The 21,033-nt window shown below is 39.2% G+C and overlaps 1 protein-coding gene across 4 annotated transcripts in view; it reads right to left on the bottom strand.

Moving 5' to 3' along the window:
- SGCG (sarcoglycan gamma) overlaps window positions 1-21,033 on the bottom strand; it is a 150,469-nt gene that overhangs the window by 89,189 nt on the left and 40,247 nt on the right. For all 4 annotated transcript variants that reach the window (XM_067562868.1, XM_067562869.1, XM_067562870.1 and 1 more), the window contains exon 3: window positions 5,232-5,333. In XM_067562868.1, the coding sequence (XP_067418969.1) occupies window positions 5,232-5,333 (102 nt within the window). The remainder of the gene's footprint in view (window positions 1-5,231; window positions 5,334-21,033) is intronic.

The raw sequence follows: 21,033 nt of genomic DNA, 5'->3' as shown, positions 1-21,033 counted from the left end.
TTTACATACTGTTACGGATAAAAGAATTGTAAAGTAACCCCCTCGTTGCTCACTTGGAGCATCAAGGTGGAACGAGCAGGCAAAAATGGGTTCCGTCTCCCCAATCCACCCCCGGGACAACCTGTTTGATTATTTCTAAAGTGGATATAATTTTCTTGAAGGCTCAAGGAATGACCTGCAGCTCCAGCACATTTATGTGGAGAGAGACTTCTTGAGATGACCATAGAACTTGTGCCGTCAGTATGTCAAGATGGGCACCCCAATCTGTCACTGATGTGTCTGTTACAAGAGGAGTGGTCAGTTCTGAGGGCAGGAAGGGAACACTTTTGTAAGCATTCCATGATTCTAACCACAGTGCATAGACGGATGGACTCATGCAGGCAGGCAAATCTGCATGTCCAGAGAGTGTCTTGCTGAATTATACACCAAATGGAGTCAAAACTGCAGACAGTGTAGGTGAAGTCTGACATATACGTGCATGAGGCCATATGTCCAGGAAGTTTTGGACAGGAATATACTTTGTGACTAGTTTGGACTTTAGTGTTTTGGGCAGAGACAGTATAAAAGCACTGCCAAGATAGTCTGGATTGATAAAGGTTATGGGACCAGTAAAGACACTGGACTCAACAGTCCTGGAGAAGCTAGAGTCGATGGTGCTGCCTCAAATGGAGCCAGTGAGTGCTTATGTTTATGGTGCCTCAGATTGGTTCTGGAGGACTTACTAGAGGATTTCTTTGGTGAAGATACAGATTTTGAGCACTTTTCCACATAAGAATGTTTCAGCTGCTTACAGGAGGCAGGAGCAGAGAAGGAGGAATGATGTTTCTCACTGACTTGTGTTTAGCGTCTCAGGCAAGCACCGGGAAGGCACTCCTTATTGATTTAGTGTCCATTGGGTCACACACTGGGTCTGGTTCTAATGCCGGGTGCATAGGACACATGGTCTTCTTCATCAGGTGGACTTTCAAATGGCAGCCCCTCAGCTTTTTTGTTCTATTAGGGAAAAAGGTACAAACTGGACAACTGTTCCTCACATGCTCTTCCCCTAGGTGGATAAAACAGCTTTTGTGTCTGTCCATGATAATGTGAGCCAACACTAAGAACTGTATAGGCAAATTAGATTTTTTGTTTAATTGTTTAAATAAACTAGAAATAGAGGTAAATAGACAAGTATAACAATAGGGAACACATTCCTGCACATGGCACACTGTTTGAAACCTGGGATTTTTTCATAATAAATCCCCAGGATTTACCCTGAAATCCATAACTAAACTATACTAATATATGAACTAACTAAACTAACACTACTGTAGAACTATTTACAGATTTAAGACTGAACGGCTGGCTAATCATTAGCAAAGCTACAGAAAGTTCCAACTCCCACCACAGGGGGTGAGTAGAAACTGAGAAGGAAGTGGTAGACACACCCTTTATGTGCCCTCAGTTGGGTGCATGAGGAGAGTTGAGGCACATACGATGATGTCTAGCGGTATTGCTGGCAAAAGTCTCTGACTCAAGTACACTGAGTGCACACACATCTAAGTGGAATGCATATATGCACAATCACTCAAAGAACTACAGCCCCCAAAAAATCTACATCTATTTAATTTGCATTTTCAGACTACAAAAATCTCAACATAAAGAACAGGGCCAGAGAAATAAAAGCTTTAGACAATGATTTCTATTGAATTTCCCAAATATTAGAAATGGAACTTGATTTTTGATGCTTCCTTCCAACCCCCAGGTTCTAAATACTTAATCCTGGTAGGAGCAGAGCCCTCTGGCCATAATCCAACAAAGCATTAAGGCACATGCTTAATTTTAAGTACATCTAAGTCAATGGGAATACTTATGACTTTAAAGTTAAGCACATGCTTAAATGATTTGCGGGATCAGGGCCAGAGTGCTCAGCACCTTGCAGGATCAAGCCCTAAATAAATACTAAATAAACCCAGTTCCCTCAGCCTCTCCTCATAAGTCATATGCCCCAGACCCCTAATCATTTTTGTTGCTCTCTGCTGGACTCTCTCCAATTTGTCCACATCCTTTCTGTAGGGGATGGACACAATATTCCAAATGTGGCCTCACCAGTGCTGAATAGAAGGGAATAATCACTTCCCTTGATCTGCTGGCAGTGCTCCTACTAATGCAGCTCAATATGCTGTTAGCCTTCTTGGCAACAAGGGTACACTGTTGACTCATATCCAGCTTCTTGTCCACTGTAACCCTTAGGTCCTTTTCTGCAGAATTGCTGCCTAGCCAGTCGGTCCCCAATCTGTAGCAGTGCATGGGATTCTTTTGTCCTAAGTGCAGGACTCTGCACTTGTCCTTGTTGAACCTCATCAGATTTCTTTTGGCCCAATCTTCCAATTTGTCTAGGTCACTCTGTATCCTATCCCTACCCTCCAGCGTATTTACCACTCTCCCCAGCTTACTGTCATCCATGAACTTGTTGAGGATGCAATCCACCACATCATTCAGATCATTAATGAAGTTGTTGAACAAATGAGCAACCATATCAGATCTGAGAGACAAATAAATTCCATATGGTTGGATCATTCCATAAATATCTCCTCTTGCAAGACAGGAATTCAAAGATTTTTGAGGTATTTTTCTGTCTCTTAATGAGAACTGAATGTTGCTATCTTCTTACCATTCTTATTGTGGAGCATTGCTGGGTACTTAATAAAAGACTTCAAGTCCATCTTCCTAGTCCAATTGTTTTTGCTTGTTTAAAAGCTGCCCTCATTGCAACCACATCATGGGCATAATCTTGAAAGAACAGAATTTTAATTGCTGGTTCTGCCCATAACAGCTCCTATTTTTCTCTGGATTTCTACAATATAAGTTCTTTAGTTGCAAACTTCAGGAACTTTGCAATCAATGCTCTAGTCTCAGCTCCTGGAGCTGACTTGGAGGCAAAGACTCGGTGTGCATATTCTATAATAAAAATCTACCAGCAGATACATCAACTTAGTTATCAGTTTAGGGACAAATTCAGATGATATGCCCTTCTCTATTGACTCAGGGACACCCACAATCCTGATGTTGCATCATCGTGAGAGGCTTTCTAGATCAATTAGCTTGGTCTTAATAGATCTGATATCATTACAATTCTTCATAACTTGTAATTTGTTCTCCTTGAAATTATCTTGTACTTCAGACATTCTGTGTTCTACTTCACCCATCCATCTGGATAGAGCTTGTAGTGCACTCTGAATCTCAGTCATAGTAATCTGTATGGTGCAAACTGTAGATTTAATTTCATCAGTATCTGTGGCAATCTATTGTACTGCCATCAGCTGCATTCCATGAGGCTGAGGCACTGTTTTATTTGTAGAAGTGGGGGAGACAGATCGCCTCTGTTTTTGGTGCTTTTGGATTCAGAGAGGATGATGCAGAGTTGGAAGGCATCTTGGGGTTTTCAGCAGTAGTGTGCAACATTTCTTAGGGCTGGATGGTGAGTTTTAGGGGCCAATGTTTGAGGATTCCTCATGGGTCACTTCAGAGCTCAGTCTCAGGGCCCTCTGCTGTTCATAATTTAAAAAACAAACAAACAAGAATCTTGGGAATATGATAACAAGGAAGACAGGATATCCCAAAACAAGATGCCAATCAGTAAAAGGATTTATTGCAGATTAGTAAATTTTCTTTAAAAATTAAGAGTATGGAAACAGAATGATTAACTCATGAAAAGTCTGTAATACCCTTTATTATAAGTAAGGGGCAGGAAAGGCAGCATGAGATGAGATTGTGCCAGCCTCCGAGGCTTAGGAAGAACAGTAGGCAATGATTTAACCAGAATATCCAAGGACAAGGAGTTATATTTAAGGTGTAGAAAAAAGATCACGAGAAACTGTCAGGTAAAACTATCATGTTTATATATTGGTTACAAATCAGCCACAAATCTAGGCATCTCCAATGCACTTTTCTGACTGCTGCTGCTGAATGTAATAAAATAAATCAGTGATCAATCTGGTCCAGTATGATAAACTGTATTCTGGATCTTCAGTGACCATTCACATACTGGTGACTACTTAAAAGTTAGTAACACATTTCTAAGAGCTCTTCCTGTGTTGCTGTCCCATGTATATGTACTAGCTAAGAGGCAAAGGTTTCATCAAGGTCTCTGCACTGGACTCAGAATTAAGGCATAAACTAGTAACACACTCCAGAAGAGATGCATAGCAAGTGCATTTTCTGCTGTATATTTTCTTAGCACTTTGTAGACCTCATTAGGGCAGAAAAGCTGAGACTCCAAGAAGGAAGACTATTAAGGCAAGTGAGAAAGCTGCTGTGATGGCTTTAAATGGCCCATCTCCCTAAGAGACAAATTTAGGAACAGAAATCATAACAAAGAAACAATTTGATGAAAATACATATTGAAATGGTACACAAAGAGATGAAGCCATGGGCAATTCTTTCTCAAAAGCATTAAAGAATAATTTAAAAAACCCAAATGTTGAATGACTGTCAGTTCAGAAGGGCAAAAAGAGACAGTGACTCATAACCAGCCATCTCAAGGCTCTAAATAAAATTATACCTGTCTGAAGTCAGGGTAGGCAAAGTCCAATCGTAGAGTTACAATTTTTTTATGCATAAAGATTTCACAAACTTAAAATCTGTTATCTTGTGTCTTACAGATATAGAAATGGGAGCTTTGTATCATTGGAATGGGCGATTCCCAGCTCCTCAATTAAATCCAGCACTTACCTTCAGCCTTGGACATCCTCAAGAATGGAACTTTAATTGAGGTATACAAAAGCTATTTTTGGTCATTTTAGAGATATTTAAGGCTCCCTATAAACTCTTAACAGTTGAACTAATGATTACCAAGATACCTGGCTTTACAGGTAAAGAGATACAAAAACAGACTCAATAAAAACATCTTAAAACTCTCTAAAATATTCCTAAAGTTTTAACACAACTCAGCTGGAACAACCTGCATAACTCAATCAGGACTTTATCACTCAAGAGCAACATGACTAAGTATTTTATGTTGGTAAATGTCACCACAGTATCTTAGTGCTGTCCTAACATCTGAGCACCAATCTCAGTCACATGCTGATAAAATCTTTATACCATGTTACACCATACTATATTTATATATATCCACACATACCATTATATTGTATACATGCACACAAACATTTTATATATATTACTGATTTTCTTAATGGATTTCTGTACATTAATTCTCTTTTATCATGGCTTATCAATTATCTACGTACCATTCTAGAGCGTATTTCTTTGGCATACAAAGGGAATAAGAATTCTGATTCTCCTTCCAGTCGAAGTCCTTCTTTTGTAACATGTAAATGTCCCATTCCAGTCTGTGGAGAAGATAAAAGAGTAATGTGTGCATTATTCTTACTGGACTTTTTATTTCCTTTTAATGTGTTAAGTTGGATCATTATAGAATTCTTTTTTTCTCCCTACGCTATTAATGAAGATAACTGCACTATAGGATTTAAGTGGGGTTAGCACTTCAAAACTCTTCGCTGACTTTCAGACAATTCTTCTTAGGCAATGGGATATTTGTATGACAGGACATCCCAATACCTTCTAATAATAATATGTGTTTTTGAGGAAAAAAAGAAAAATGTGGTACAAGAAAGAAAGCTGTTAGTTAGAGTAGTTGAGTTTTGGATCTTGAGATACTTCATCAGCCAAAACAGGAAGATGCCTGGTTAGGAAGAAAAAAAAATCAACTAAATTCAAAAGTGAATTTGTATTGCCCATGTTCTCCCATCTTTTATGCTTACTTTCCAAGAAAGTGTGAGCAATGTAGTTTTGCACACGCAAACCCTTACATAGATCAAAACTTGATAAGATCAGATGATTGTGTATTCGCTCGGTTGGTGGTATATTTTATTTGGAATGTGACAGTGCTTGACACACAACAGGGGGAGAAGTTTTCTGATTTTCCTTTCCATTTTTAATTCTTATTTTTAACTTCCAGGACTTCTCTTCTCCTCTGTCTCTCTGTGAAGACTCTGGCTCTCAACCTCTCTCAGGATTCACATTTCCTTCTCTCTTTGCCAACTCCCTCAGTCATTTCCCCCACCATATCTCTTAGGTCCATCTCCTTCTCTCTCCTTCCTTTCATCCCAGTCCGCTCTACCTTCTTACCCATCATCTTGTTTCATTCTCCTCTTCCTCTTCCCCTCTCCCCGGTGCATAGTTGGTAACATGAAAAATTTGGCTATGAACAATTCTAATAAGCAGAGGATCTGGAGGCTGCTGGATCTTGAGGATCTGGGCCTAAGAGACTTGCCCAGGATCACTCAGGAATCCTGAAGGACCAAAGAACTGAACCTGAATCTAAGTCCCAAGCCGGTGCCATAACCACCGAACCATCAGAGAGTATGTACTTTGTATATTTCTTTCAAAATTATTCTATAAAAAGGAAGTGATCCTGGACACCAACACTTGGTTCTGTAAATTATTCAATATACTTTACAAGGAGAAGCAAATATCTTGCTGCAAATGTTGATATGTAATACCTACTGTACAAGGACACAACACTGAGAGGAATAAACTTCGGTTCAATACAAAGCAAAGCACCCAGACACTTCTCGCATTTTCTTTACCATGCCAGAAAGAGTTACTGTAACCCACAAACTGACGCTGCAGCATTTGATTTACTTTAAATCCAATGAAATGGAGAGAAGCAGTGGGGAGGACATTTTAGTTCTATTCTATTCAATATAGGCACTTATATTATGCTCATCACCATCGTATCTGAATGTAGTATCTGAGTTGAATCCTCTGTATTGCTAAAAATATGCAGAAAGCAGGGCAGGGTAGCTTAGTCAGCCGCGCCCAGAGACATCTGGAGGAGTGTTGTTGTGGTAATTACTTGATATGCTCCATAGATGTTTCTGAAGCTGTACAGCATTGCCTGATCCTTTTTAAGGGAAATAATATTTGTATTTATTGCCAATTGATCAGAAAGTAATAAGGTTCTTTTTCCAGAATCAGGCTACACAGAACTCAAACCGATGAGTTCAATATTTTCTAGGAACCCTCAAAGTGTATGGCAAAGACACTCATACTGAGTGCAAAGTAAAGCCTTAGAGATTTTTACTTGGATCAATAATAAAGCCAGAAAGACTCTGACCCACATAAACAGATAGGAATAATACAGTACTTGGGATATCTGTGGAATCATTCTTTGCATAAGCTCTTAGATTTGCATACTTACACTCTTCTTTGAGGACCTGGTGGTAAAAGACAAAGGACCAGCCCTATCTCTGGCGTGCCAAATGAGTCTGGTGTTCCAGGTTCCTCAGTGCCCAAGATTGATGGTAGATAACAATAGAGATGAAGGGTCAAATGGTGGAAAGCTAACAGGGACAGAAAAAGCTCCCTCTTTACAAGATGTTTCGCCATATTATAGGGCCTGAACATCACCATGAATATTCATGCTAATGCTCAGCCTTCCATGACCAAATCTAACTTCCTCACCCACATAATATTGGGATACACTTATCCTATAGGTTTACATATTAATACATATTAATGCCATTTAACTCATCATAACTGTCTTTTCTTGCTTAAGCAGATTTGTGGTTATTACTTCCACGTTCTTGCGGTTGCCATTTATCGTTAGTTTTTAACTCCTTTCACTGAGCAAGCTATTCCTAGTTCCCAAAATCTAAGGGTAACTGGCCATTTATCTATGCCAAAGGTTGTAGGCCTATTATACTTAACTATACTTATGCTAACTTGCTTAAACTAATCTTACAGGATACAGGCCGGTAGGTTCCTTGTGTTACAGCTGAATATAATAAAGGTTAAGCTAGTCATATAGCCTACAACAGAAAATAGACATTAAGGACAAGCTGTCTAGCAGACTCCACACATTCACTATCTGAGAACTCTGAGCCAATCAGAGCTCAGAGAGAAAAAGTTATAAATACAGGAGCTGGAGACAAACCTCTGGACTCAGTGGCTGATTGACACAGGACAAAGATGTGTCTGTTGTGTGGGCTGGATTTCAACATCTGTATCATTTTGGATAGGATTTTTTGTCTTTCTAGAAACAAAGGAGACAATCATCTATTAGCCCAGGCACTGGAATTTGCTACTGGCTTCAAGGATCTTCGGAGGGATTATCTATACTGAAGTTACAGGGTGACTGCAGCACATGCAGACATACCCAAACTAGTTTTAATATAGCTTGCTCAAGTACCAGAGCAATGAAGCCATGGCAGTACAGGCTTCAGCATGGGCTAGCCACCCGAGTAATTACCCAGGGTTTCGGATGGGCTTGCACAACTCACTCTGAAGTCCGTGTTGCAGAGTCTTCACTGCTACCAGTACCTGAGCTACCTAGATTACGGCTAGCTCAGGTATGTCTACACAAAACGCAGTCAGAGCCTCTGATTGCAGTGTAGACATACCCTGATGGTTTGCTGAGGAGATTCTGAAGTGCTTGGAGGAGAACTGCCATCTTCCTCGGGGGCTGCCATACTCCTCAGGCTCTGGAGAATCCAGGTGACACACACATTTTGAGGCCACATTACAGAGACTGAGAAATCATCTCTGTGAAAATATTAGAGTGGAATGCGGATGTGTGCAATAAAGTAAAAAAAGAGTATATGTTCTGTTGACACCTTGCATTGAAATATATGTAAGAGCAACAAAGTGGAGAAGTCTGTATAAAGATACACTGTAACCCAGTGATTCCCCACTCACTGCCAATCTGACAGTAAAATTCTCACCAGTGGCAGTATTTCAGTCCTTTTCTTTACCATGGGTTGATTGTCCCTCAAATCAAGACAGCTCACCTTATATCCAAATAAGGTCTGTTTCCTTTTCCCATAGCCACTCTGTAGGTCTCTATACCTTCTAGTCTACCAACGCTTAGGCTCTACCACAGGAGAGTCTCACTGTAAGTCTCTCCTGTTTCCAGGCTCTCTCCTGACTGAACAGATAGTATTCGTTTACATTTCCAAGCAGCCAGTCATATGATTTGGTCTCCTGGCCCCTTTCCCAGATGGGTTCTGATGATCATCTCCCCAAACACCTATTCCTAAAAGGGCCACACCTCAGTACACCAATAGGTTTACTGCCTAATAGTTTTGTTTAGGAAGTTATTTAATAATATTCCAAATATAGTTTTCAAATGTTTGTGTATATATTAAATGTTTGTTCACTAATAAATTGTATGGTACACTCTTTCTAAGGATGATTAGCAGCTGTTATCAACACCTATAATCAGGGTTTTATGAGCCATAGCTCTGAGGTTTATTCTATGTAATATCTCTTTCTTCCCCCTGAAATGTCTTGGACAGACAGAACTTTGGCCTGTGCTTGAGCAAAGAGGTGCAGAAAAAAGGGGAGTGTAATTAGTCAAACATAACATTTCCTCATCAACCCACGACTGTTACATTACAAGAGATCAGGGTTACAGTACAAATGTGCTCATGAAAGAAGAATCAGTGCAGAAAATAATTGTTCATTAACTACTGTTAGTGTCTTCTGTGCTGCTCAAAATAAACAGAAAGACATGATCAACATCCCACAGGCTTTAGTTTCAAAGGCATGATTCTGATCCCACCGAAATTAATGATAAAAGTCTTGCCCTTAATTTAAGTAGAAGTAGGATCTGTTTGTAAATTAGATAATGTGGTTCAGTACAGACATATAATATGCTAGCTGACTAGAAAAATCCCTAGATAGTGCAAATATCAGGGTTTTCTTGTAATGTTACACATTGTTTTCATTAGGGTATATTTATAGACTTCCCTGAAGAATAAATTTGAATGCTGTTTGAGGTAAAGATAGCAACAAATTAAAACCAAAATGAGATATGGCAAAGAAGATTTAAGGTATCAATATAGCGAACTGAAAGAAAATCAAGCAAGTTGAAAGCAAGAAAATATTTAAAAGAAAGAAATATGGGACTATAAATGAAGATATGTAGAAAGAAATAACACAGGAATTAGCTAACAGTAAGTCTGCAAAAGAGTGAGAAAAAGAAGATAAATTTCCAATATTATGAAATATTGAACAGCAAGGTACCAGCTCATGTTGTTCTCAAATTGTGACTATTATTGCAGCAAGAAATGAGAAAGATGATTGGAAAACTCATTGAGTTATCAAGAGGTATTCTCAAGCTGATAAAGAAAACAAACACTGATGGCAAGTCTGGAATTATTGTTGCAATACTTCAACATGAGGGACCAGAGGCACTGAACTAACTTTCCTATATAACTGTAATACAATGAGGACATAAAATAAGATTATAAACTGTTCCTGAAAATCCTACTGCATGAGAAAAGGACACAATAATGCAAGAATTCATGAGGCATTATTAACTGCTTCTTGACTTAACAGATATTTAATAAAATGCTCCTCATATGTGGAAACAATTTGATAAAATTGCAGGTTTTCCAGAATAAACCAGGACTATTTTATAATATTTCATATACTGTAAAAGGTATGCAGATACAAAAATACAGGAAGCATTTATATGGAAAAACTGATTAAAAGTACTATTTTGCTTCCTCATCTTCAAGTTTAATTTGACATTAGAAGTTTATAGTTTTAGGGAATATAAAATTCTATTTATGTGTTTGGGGCAAGACTTTCAAAAGTGACTGACCTATCCTAATTTGTGGCTATTCAACTTGAGATACATTAAAACAACCTGATTTTCCAGATGTGGCTGCTCAGCCCTTTCGGTAATCAGGTCTCATTAAGGCATCTCAGTGTGGAGACCTAAAAATTAATACACCTCAAATCACTTGTCAATTTTCAATATTTTGGTATTGGTACATGCCTGGTTTAGAATCAGGGCACCTAGTGTCCACCCAGTCTTCCTTGTGTTTCTCTACTAACTTATCTTTCATTACTGCCAGTATATGTCACGCATACAGTAGCACTTATATGGCTTATTTCTTGTTTCCCTAACGATTTTCAGGTTTTAGTGTGTCCCCATGATTTCTCTGACTACAGATCATTGCACAACTTTTAATGAGACATGCTCTGTTGCTGTTTTCATTTCATCCCTTTATTACGTGTTTATTTTAGACTTTGTTTTTAATAGAGTTGTGTGAAATATTCAGAGCCAAACTTGAAATGTTTGAAATTTGAACACTTATTCAAAACTATTTATTCTTTTTAAATATCAATAGTAAATGTGATCATTTTCAGAGAAAGTGGCCCCATCTTGAGCAAAATTATTTTCATTGTGAAAACATGGAATGTGACAGTTTTGAATAGTTTCTTAGCGAAATTGTAATTTTAGTAATATTTTAGAGGGTGAAAAATACCCTGTTAATACCTTCTCTAAGGAGCATGGACTTGTGCAGCATGGGCACTGGGGATTTCCCTAACATAGATGCACTAACCCCTTACTTACCATGACTGGAACGACACTCCGACCCTTGAAATAGTTAGGCAATGGTATGTGGTTCTAGCCTTCCATTGGGAAAGCTAAGAGGAGTTATTTATTAACTTTAACATTGCTTTTCATCCATGGGATGAGTTAACAATGGGTACCTTGTGCTTTCCTTCCCTTACAGTGGACAATGTGGCCTTCAACACACCATCTCATACTCCTGCAGAGCGCCTATTGCAGATTAGAAGGCAAAAAAACAACAACTCGGGATGACATGTTTAATGAGATAATGAACGCCTCCACAGCTGAGGACACAGAGCTAAGAACATGGAGGATTTCATTATCTGACAAACTGAACATGGATATGGACAACAGAAAGGCAGCACAGGAGTATGAGTGTTCAACACAAGATGAGATGCTGCATATAATGCATGATCAATCTGACACGTTGAGGCATCTGGTTGAGCTTCAGGAAGCTCAGTGGCAGGATAGACTCCCTCTGCAGCCCGTGCAAAACTCTGAGCTAACGCATTCTTTCCTAGCCCCATCCCCAAGCGGTCTAGGAGGAGGCTGAGCAGGGTGCAGTACATGCGGCACTCCTATCTGGTTGAGGGGAGCAGAAAGAGGTGACAGCCCCTTTAAGGAGTGGGAATGTGTGATTCTTTTGTGTGTGCACAGCCAAAATGGGCTCTTTATCCCCTCTCAGGTCCCACACAATGCATGCAGAATATTCAATTATCTTCCTCCCCCGCCCCCCTGCGAAGGATCATCAATAAAAAAAGGACTGCTTTACAATTCATTACCGTTTATTGATAAAAAGGGAATAAAGAGAGGGGGAAGTTGAGGGGGAATGGATCGACAGGAAAGGGGGAAAGTTGGGGGGAACATACTGCTTCACAATTCATTACTGTTTATTTATTGATAAGAAGGGAATAAAGGGAGGTGGGAGGAAATGGATTGGTGGGTAAGGGGGAAGAGGGGGGAACTGGATTGGTGGAGGATGGGTAGGGGATGTGAAGTGAAAGCACATCACAGATAAGTGATGCAAATTATTGTTGTGTCCCATTACAAAAACAGTTTTTCAATGCTTCCCTCAGGTGCAGCGCTCCGTGATTGGCTCTCAGAGTTGCAGTGACATCTGGCTGATCAAAATTTGCGGACAGCCTATCTGCCTCCACAACCCAACCCAGTGGGAACTTCTCCCCCTTTATCTCACAGATATTATGGAGCACACAGCAGGCAGAGATAACTATTGGGATGGTTTTTTCCCTGAGGTCTAACCTTGTGAGCAAATTGCACCAGTGTGCCTTTAAATGTCCAAATCCACATTTCACCACCATTGTGCACTTGCTGAGCCTATTATTTAAAATGGTCCTTGTTTCTGTCCAGGTGCCCGGTGTATGGCTTCATTAGCCAAGGAAGCAAGGGGTAGGCAGGATCCACCAGGATCACTACTGGCATTTCCACATTGCCAATATTTATTTTTTGTTCAGAGAAAAAAGTGCCCGCGTTCATCTTTTTTAACAGACCTGAGTTCCTAAAGCTATGCGCTTCATGCACCTTTGCAGACCACCCCATACTGATGTCGGTGAAGCATCCCCTGTGATCCACAACGGTCTGCAACACCATTGAGAAGTATCCCTTTTGATTTATGTACTCTGTGGCAAGGTGGTCCGGTGCTAAGACAGGGATGTGTATGCCATCTATGGCCCCCCACAGTTTGGGAACCCCATTGCAGAAAAACCTCCCACTATGTCCTCCACATTTCCCAAAGTCATTACCTTTCTTAGCAGAAGTCTATTAATGGTCTGGCACACTTGTATCACAGCTGCTCCCATGGTGGATTTACCAACTCTGCATTGATTCCCAACTGGCCGGTACCAGTCTGGCATTGCTAACTTCCACAGTGTGATAGCCACTCTCTTTTCCACTGTCAGAGCAGGTCTCAAGCAAGTATTCATGCGTTTCAGGGCTGGAGAGAGCTCTCTATAAAGTTCAAAGAAAGTGGTCTTTTGCATTCGAAAGTTCTGCAGCCACAGCTCATCATCCCACACCTTCATAACAATGCGATCCCACCAGTCACTGCTTGTTTCCTAGGATCAGAAGCGGCGCTCCACCCACTGCAGATGGTGCATGACAGCCTGCAGCAAATGGGAATTATTTTGTTCTATGGCTTGTAGCAAGGCAGCCTCTGTAACATAGCAATTTTCAGCACTGCGGCTCCTGTCTCGCCCCTGAAAATATTTCAGAATAAGTCATTAAGTGTTTGTGAGGCTCACAATAATAGAGTAGAGCTGAGCGGGCTCCATTCCTCTCAGGCAATGGCGTGTGTGTGGCAGAGAGTGAAGGGTTTGAAAAAGTGGTGCGAAAAGGCGATCGTGTGTTTGTTTGGGCTGGTACAAGAAGGGGGGAGGAGGGAGTATATTGCATCATGGGAGGACAACAACCTTCCCAAATGCCCCTGCGGGTAGTTGCACTGTAGGTATATTGCTTGGATTTTCAATGTAAGCACGGATGTGGGGACGCAATCCCCTGATGCAATAAGTATGATGTGATCACGCGCCTCCAAATTCTGCAGCTCGGTGGGTGAAGGTCGATTTAGATTAAATCAACTTCACTCTGCAATGTACACATACCCATAGAGAAAGAGACAGAGACTTATCATTAATGTGAGGCTAACGTGATACCAAGAGAATTACAAGCTGGTAAGCCTAACTTCAATATCAGGCAAAATGGTTGAAACTATAGTAAAGATCACAATTATCACACACATAGATGAACACAATCTGTTGAAGAAGAGTCAACATGTTTTTCATAAAGGGAAATCATGCTTCAACAATCTATTAGAATTCTTTGAGGGAGTCAACAAGCCTGTGGACAAGGGTGATGGGGGAAGAGGGAAGGTCCTCTCCTAGATCAGTAACTGATTAAAAGATAGGAAATAAAGGGCAGAAATAAATGGTCAGTTTTCACAATGGAGAGATGTAAATAATGCTGTCCCCCAGAGGTCTGCACTGGGACCAATACTGTTCAGCATATTCATAAATGATCTGGGAAAAAGGGGTAAAGAGTGAGGTGGCAAAATTTGCAGATGATACAAAACTATTCAACATAGTTAAGTCCAAAGCAGACTGCAAAGGATTCCAAAGGGATTTCACAAAACTGGGTTATTGGTCAACAAAATGGCACATGAAATTCAATGTTAATAAATGCAAACTAATGCATATTGGAAAACATAATCCCAACTGTATATATAAAATGATGGGGACTATCACTCAAGCAAGAGAGCTTGAAGTCATTGTGGATAGTTCTCTGAAAACATACACTCAATGTTCAGCAGCAGTAAAATAAACTAACAAAGTTGGGAAATATTAGGAAAGGGAAAGACAGTAGGAGAGAAAATATCATATTGTCTCAATATAAATCCATGATATGCCCATATCTTGGGTATGCCCACATCATGGTATGCCCACATATTACCCCAGTCTTGTTGCCCGATCTCTAAAAAGATGATTTGGAATTGGAAAAGGTACAGAAAAGGGCAACTAAAATGATTAGGGGTATGGAACAGTTTCAATATGAGGAGAGATTAATAAAACTGGGACTTTTCAGTTTGGAAAAGAGACAACTAAGGAGGGATATGATAGAGGTCTAAAAATCATGACTAGTTTGGAGAAAGTAAATAAGGAAGTGTTATTTACTCCTTCTCACAACACAAAAACTAGGGGTTACCAAATGAAATTAATAAGTAGCAGGTATAAAATTAACAAAAGGAAGAATTTCTTCACACAATGCACAATCCGAAGAACTGTTTGCCGGAGGATGTTGTGAAGGCCAAGATTATAACAGGGTTAAAAAAAGAACTAGATAAATTAATGGATGATAGGTCCATCAATAGCTATTAGCCAGGAGGGGCAGGGATGCAAAACCATGCTCCGAAGTATCCCTAGCTTCTGTTTGCCAGAAGGTAGAAATGGGAGACAGGGGATGGATCACTTGATGATTACCTGTTCTGTTCATTGCCTCTGAAGCACCTGCCATTGGCCACTGTTGTAAGACAGGATACTGGGCTAGATCATTGGTCTGACCCAGTATGGACATTCTTATGATCTTAATGATGGCCTACTGGTTCTAGCTAAGGGCTTCTGCTTAGCTCCATCCTAAATCTCAGAAACAAATAAGAAGGTAGATCACTTATATCACGTGCCACCAGGGACATACCAGTATTTCCTAACTCATCTTAGTACTCGTTTATTGATGTTGACAGCAGTGAATGAAACTGAGCAGTTCCAGAGCAGGTTAGACCTTTCTATTGAATAAGTACATAAAAAAATAGACCTTGGGTGAAAGAAAGTCTTCTCGGGCAGCTGTGTGGCCAGTTACCAAGTTGTCATAGCAAAGTACCTTATCTTTGCGGACAAATATTCCTTCTAATTAATTCATAGATTCATAGTTCCTATTGCCAGAAGGGACCATTATGATCATCTAGTCTGACTCCTGTGTTCAGTGCATGTTCAGCTGATTATCCACCACAACCCTGAAATCCTTTTCAGAGTCACTGCTTCTCAGGATGTTTTCCTGAGATACAGGAATAAACAAACAAACAAACAAATGAAAACCACCAGCAAAGCTAGTGGCTAAGGGGAATATAGTGATCAAACACATCCTCCAGCAATTTAGGATGCTCCGGGTGGTATCAGCTGCTTCCTTCAGATTGTGCTCCTTGCTAACAATATTGGGCATTCCGTCAAAGGCTCAGGCCCAAATGGAGGTTGACAGAGAGGATCTTGTCAGCCCCATGATGGATAAGACTTGAGAAAGTGAAAATTCTTAATCTATTGTTGGTCTCTGGGACTCCTTCAATCAGACATGACAAGGAAGGCCCCCTTGACCTTGTCCTTCCAGGATCACAGACTTAAGCTCTGTTGTCCAATTTCAATTTCACAAGAGGGAGCTTTGACAACACAAAAAGAAAAAGGCACTGAAAAACATCTTAGAGCAGTTTCATCTTCTGCCATTCATTCGTCTTCTTTAGCAGCAAGACTAAAAATCTGACATTTTACCTAACAATCTAGAACCAGTTTTACCTTCTGCTTTCCACTCATCCCTCCTCCTTTTGGGGTCAATTTCTTTGAAGCTTGGGTAGAATTACTATGGAGTCTAGCTACAAGAGATTATTCAGTTGGGATATGTGATCCAATTCCATTCAATGCTGCTTCTCAGCCCTCACCCACACATCCCTTTTCAAGCATCCTCTTCATGAGAAAGTATTCAAAGGAAAGGTAGACTCCTTGAAAAAGGTAAGGACTACATAAGGAGTGCTTCAGCAGACCACATAGGCAGGCTTCAAAGCATGGTACTTCCTCATACTGAGAAAAAGACAGCCTTCATGCCATCATAAACCTACAGAAACTGATTACCTTAATCAGAAAATCAAGTTCTGCATTCTAAAACTACCTTTCACCATTCTTACTCTTTCCTTTCAGGGCTGGCCTTGACTTAAATGTTCATATGTCTGAGACCATCTGACAGAAAACACTTCATTTTGTGTGCCACTGTCAGACCAAAACGCTGCCCAGCATAATTGCATAAGGAATGCTCAGCTCCTACCTCCTGATATGCCCTTCTCTGGGTTGCTCCTCACCATGTAAAAAGGGGTCCAAGTGTTGATTCACTGTGGTGATCATGGCAATAGTTTTACTGTATTACATGGTCTTTGTTTATGCACCTTCTAAGCATGTGTCAAGCACATCTCCGTATACCCCTTTATACAATGGAAGATCAACCACTAAGCGTGCATCTCAGCAAAGAACTGCATGGAAAAAACCTTTATTCTTCCCTTTTGGGGCAGATCAAGTACTCAAATATCAGGAAAATCCAAATGTAAAGTTTGTTCCACTAATTAGAACTAATTCTATAATTGTTTTCTTTTTCCCCTTGTTAAATGTTAACCTGAATATATTAGCCTTTATCATTAATGTATACTATAAAATATAAATATATGCAATGTGGTCAATCTAATGGCACTTCAGTTTCAATATGTAGTATTTCTGGCCTAGGGTATTTTATTATTGCAACATTAAGATAGGAAAGCCATTAATTATTACATTTAATTTCTAGTATTTATTTTTATTTCACTTGCTTTTAAATGGGGGAGCTAAGCATTTTGATAAACAGATTGTTAGCATACCTACCTTCATTACATTTTTGTAAGTATCTTTATTTCTTCTGCTGAAAAGCAGTTTTGTAAGTTCTTAGAATAATGCCCATCTTGAAAAAAAACTAATATCCTTATTGTTTCAAACAGCAACTGTACAATAGGATTTTCTCTAGCATTGTAAGAAGACTAGCTAAATCAGGGCAAAGGGCTTTTTCTGCAATAATAACAATAGGTTCTATACTGAAAATATAAACCTAAAAATAAGTTAAAAAGTATAGAATAAGATAACCAGTAAAATAATGCAAGCAATATCTGTGACAGGCAATCAACTCAAATGAAACTGGTTCCTCTTCAGCAGCTATAACAAAATTAGAAAAATGAGAAGCAAGGCACTTTATTATTAGAAAGACAGAAAAAAAGGTTTTGTGTGTGCCACCTCATCCCTGAATATTCCAAAATATCCAAATATTGACAGTCTGCACATAATATAATTGCTGAAAAAATTGATCATGAAAGTAACTACAGTGTGGGCAAGATGTAGTCTGACCATCCAGAGTACCCCTTTTCTGTTATCTTGCTTTTAGGTCAAGTCCATGGAAAGGTTGAGACAAGTTCAGATTGAGACATCTGTTGTTGTGTCCTAAAGGTACCTCAGTTAATGACTTTATAGCTCCAGCTCTTTGTACAGTATTTCTTGTTGTGATTACTATTTAAGAAACTTGCCTGGCAAACAAGAGTGTACTGTTTCATTGAAATAATAGGGCTGTGGGTAGAGATTGTTAATAAGCAATCAACAAAAACAGGACTGATAATGAATCTGATGAGAACTTGTGTGTGACTCACAGTATCCATTTTAGAGCTAAGTACGTGCATGGTGTATTAACACTGCTGATGCCTCATCTCATTTTGTAGCAAAGATTCTATTTCTTGGCCTCAGACAGAGAAGATTATCTAAATTTGTTCTTATGTGACAATGGAATCTTGTCAATTGAAGATATTGTCTATGTTAGAGTACTCAGCAGCACCAAGTACTCCAAAAGGTAAGAATTTTATTTGATATCTACTGGTTTCAAAACTAATAATTGCCATACAATGGTTAGACAAGACATAATTTACATTCACCAGGGCTTGTTTAAAATGCACGTAATTAACATTCCATGTTCTAGAAAACTAAAATACAGTTTTGAATTCCACAGTTCTATAAGTCAATGGCTATGGAAAGATGGTTCAGACATGGAGACTGTGCCACTGCGGCTACACTTCTATTTTTAGCACACTAGCTCAATCAAAGCTAACGTGCATACATCTACCCCAAGCTGGAAATTACATCTCCATCTTGAATTTACATGTATCCAGAGACACATCTAGTGGCTGGATAATACAATGCAAATAAAAATATTATAGCTGACAGATCTTACTTGGCTGATCTAGTTAACTAATACAGCATATAGTCCATTTGTTCAGGAGCTGGATTTTTTAAAGGATTGGATAATTTTATTTCCATTAACAACATTTGTAACCATGCAAACTAAAATAAAGACAAAGGTAATTAAATCTCATGCTTTAGGGTATAAGATGAGGACCTGAAAGAGTTGTCAAAAAAGATTTTCCTTTGAATAATACTGCAATATAGTAGGCTTTTTCATGATCCCCTCTGAGGAATCAGGGATATTTATATGAAGTACTATAGCACATGACTATTGGTCTAACCTAATATTGCAAATCCTTCCTTATTCCTTGCTATCACTTATACTATGATACTATCTAGAGGCTCCAGTTGGGTTTGGAGCCCATATGTGCTATGCACAATGCAACCACATAGTATGAAAACAAAAGTGGGAGGAGAAACAGAGGCAGAGAGATATCCTAGACTTCTAATTAAGCATTGTAGAACCAGCCCATTGTGCAGTGAGCATGAGCTGAGTGAATTATTCCTGATGAAGTGTTTGTTTCAGCCATCATGCAAATGTCTTTTTCAGTTACTTTAGTATATTAAAATGCAAATATTCCAATATGTTGTAATTTAAATTATAGCATGATTTCAGGCATTAAAATGAACCACCAATCTTTATCACTACTGATTTACTAAAATAGGTCAAAGTGAGGCATCAATTACATTGACTAATGGTCATTGATTGTGTCCATTCTTCCACTCACATTGCAACTAGCTATATCTCTCAGTATTTGTATTTTTATACCAAAAAAATCACTTTTAATTCTTCTTCACTAAAGATATTTTTATATGGATATTCTTGTGTCTCTGCTACCTAGCAAGAAATAGGCTGGAACTACCCTACCGCTCATAGATTTTTGCTCCTCTGCAGTACATGAAAGTAAGCCTCTTTCCAAGACCAATTGCCATAAGTGCCTTCTAGAACATTGTCAGTTTCACAATATAAATGTTAAATAATAATAATAATAAGGAACTGAAATGTAATGTTTGAGAGGAAAGGAGCCATTTGGTAGTTAGACTCAGATTGAAGTTCGTCTGACAGTGCCACACATTTTGGAGATCTAGGAGAGTTCCAGTCCATCTCATGTTAGGTAGCTAAGACCCACAGTTGGAACTCAGTCAATACATCTTTAAAAACAGAAATGATAGATAGATAGATAAAGTTACTATGTTTTGCACTTATAACAGTCCTACCTCCAGAGGAAAGATCCACTGATGGGATCTTTTCTGGAGGCTCCATACTTCTATGGGTCCTGCTTAGCTTTAATGGAGGCTCACAAACTGCTTGGAAATAAATCCAGGAGGCTATCATGGCAGGTCTCCAATTTATAATTGCCTGGGATGAAGTTTTTTCCCCAATTACTGTACATTACACCAACAGCTAATGAGGAAGTTTAATGTAATTAATTTACATTTCCCTCAGAGCCTCAAAACTTTCTTTAAACACATGAATGTGTTTAAAGAGAGTTTACTTTGGCTACAGACAGTACTGGTGGCTCCTAAGAGAAACTGTAGATTTTATCACCCTAAATTTCCACCCTGACTGGATGACCAGACAAAATGATTAGCCTCCTGGGAAAGCTGTAGGCCCCTGAAAGACCAAAGTAGGAACAAGGGAGCATGGTGTCCCTGAGGAAGGTTTTTTCTTTGTGACTGGGCCAATACAGATTGAACTTTGAATAGTTTTCCAATTCTTTGGGAAAGGGAATTAGCAGAAATTGCTTTTTTCCATACAAAATTGTTGGCACAGCTATACCACGGGCCAGATTTTTGAAGGTATTTAGGTGCCTAAATCCATTGGCTACTTAATACCTTTAAAAAGTTCTTTGTGAATTTGGAAAAACCACCACAAATAACACAGGCACTTTCTTATCAGTCTATTACTCTGAATGTACAAGAAAAAAAGAATAGTCAGGAAAATTCAAGATTATCCTAATTGCAAAACTCCATGTAACCAGGTCAATTATTGGGTCCAGCTCTTTTATCTCTAGTATTTTTTTATCCTGAATGTTCATGACTATGACTTTAATATATCAGGTACTGGACTGCAAATTCTTATGTCTTCTT

Source organism: Emydura macquarii, unplaced genomic scaffold (assembly GCF_026122565.2).
Source record: "Emydura macquarii macquarii isolate MOO-44397 ecotype Brisbane River unplaced genomic scaffold, CSIRO-AGI_Emac_v2 contig_2473, whole genome shotgun sequence".
In the NCBI taxonomy this organism is placed as follows: domain Eukaryota; kingdom Metazoa; phylum Chordata; order Testudines; family Chelidae; genus Emydura; species Emydura macquarii.
Note: the sequence above shows the minus strand (reverse complement) of the source record. Positions and strands in the feature narration are given on the sequence as shown.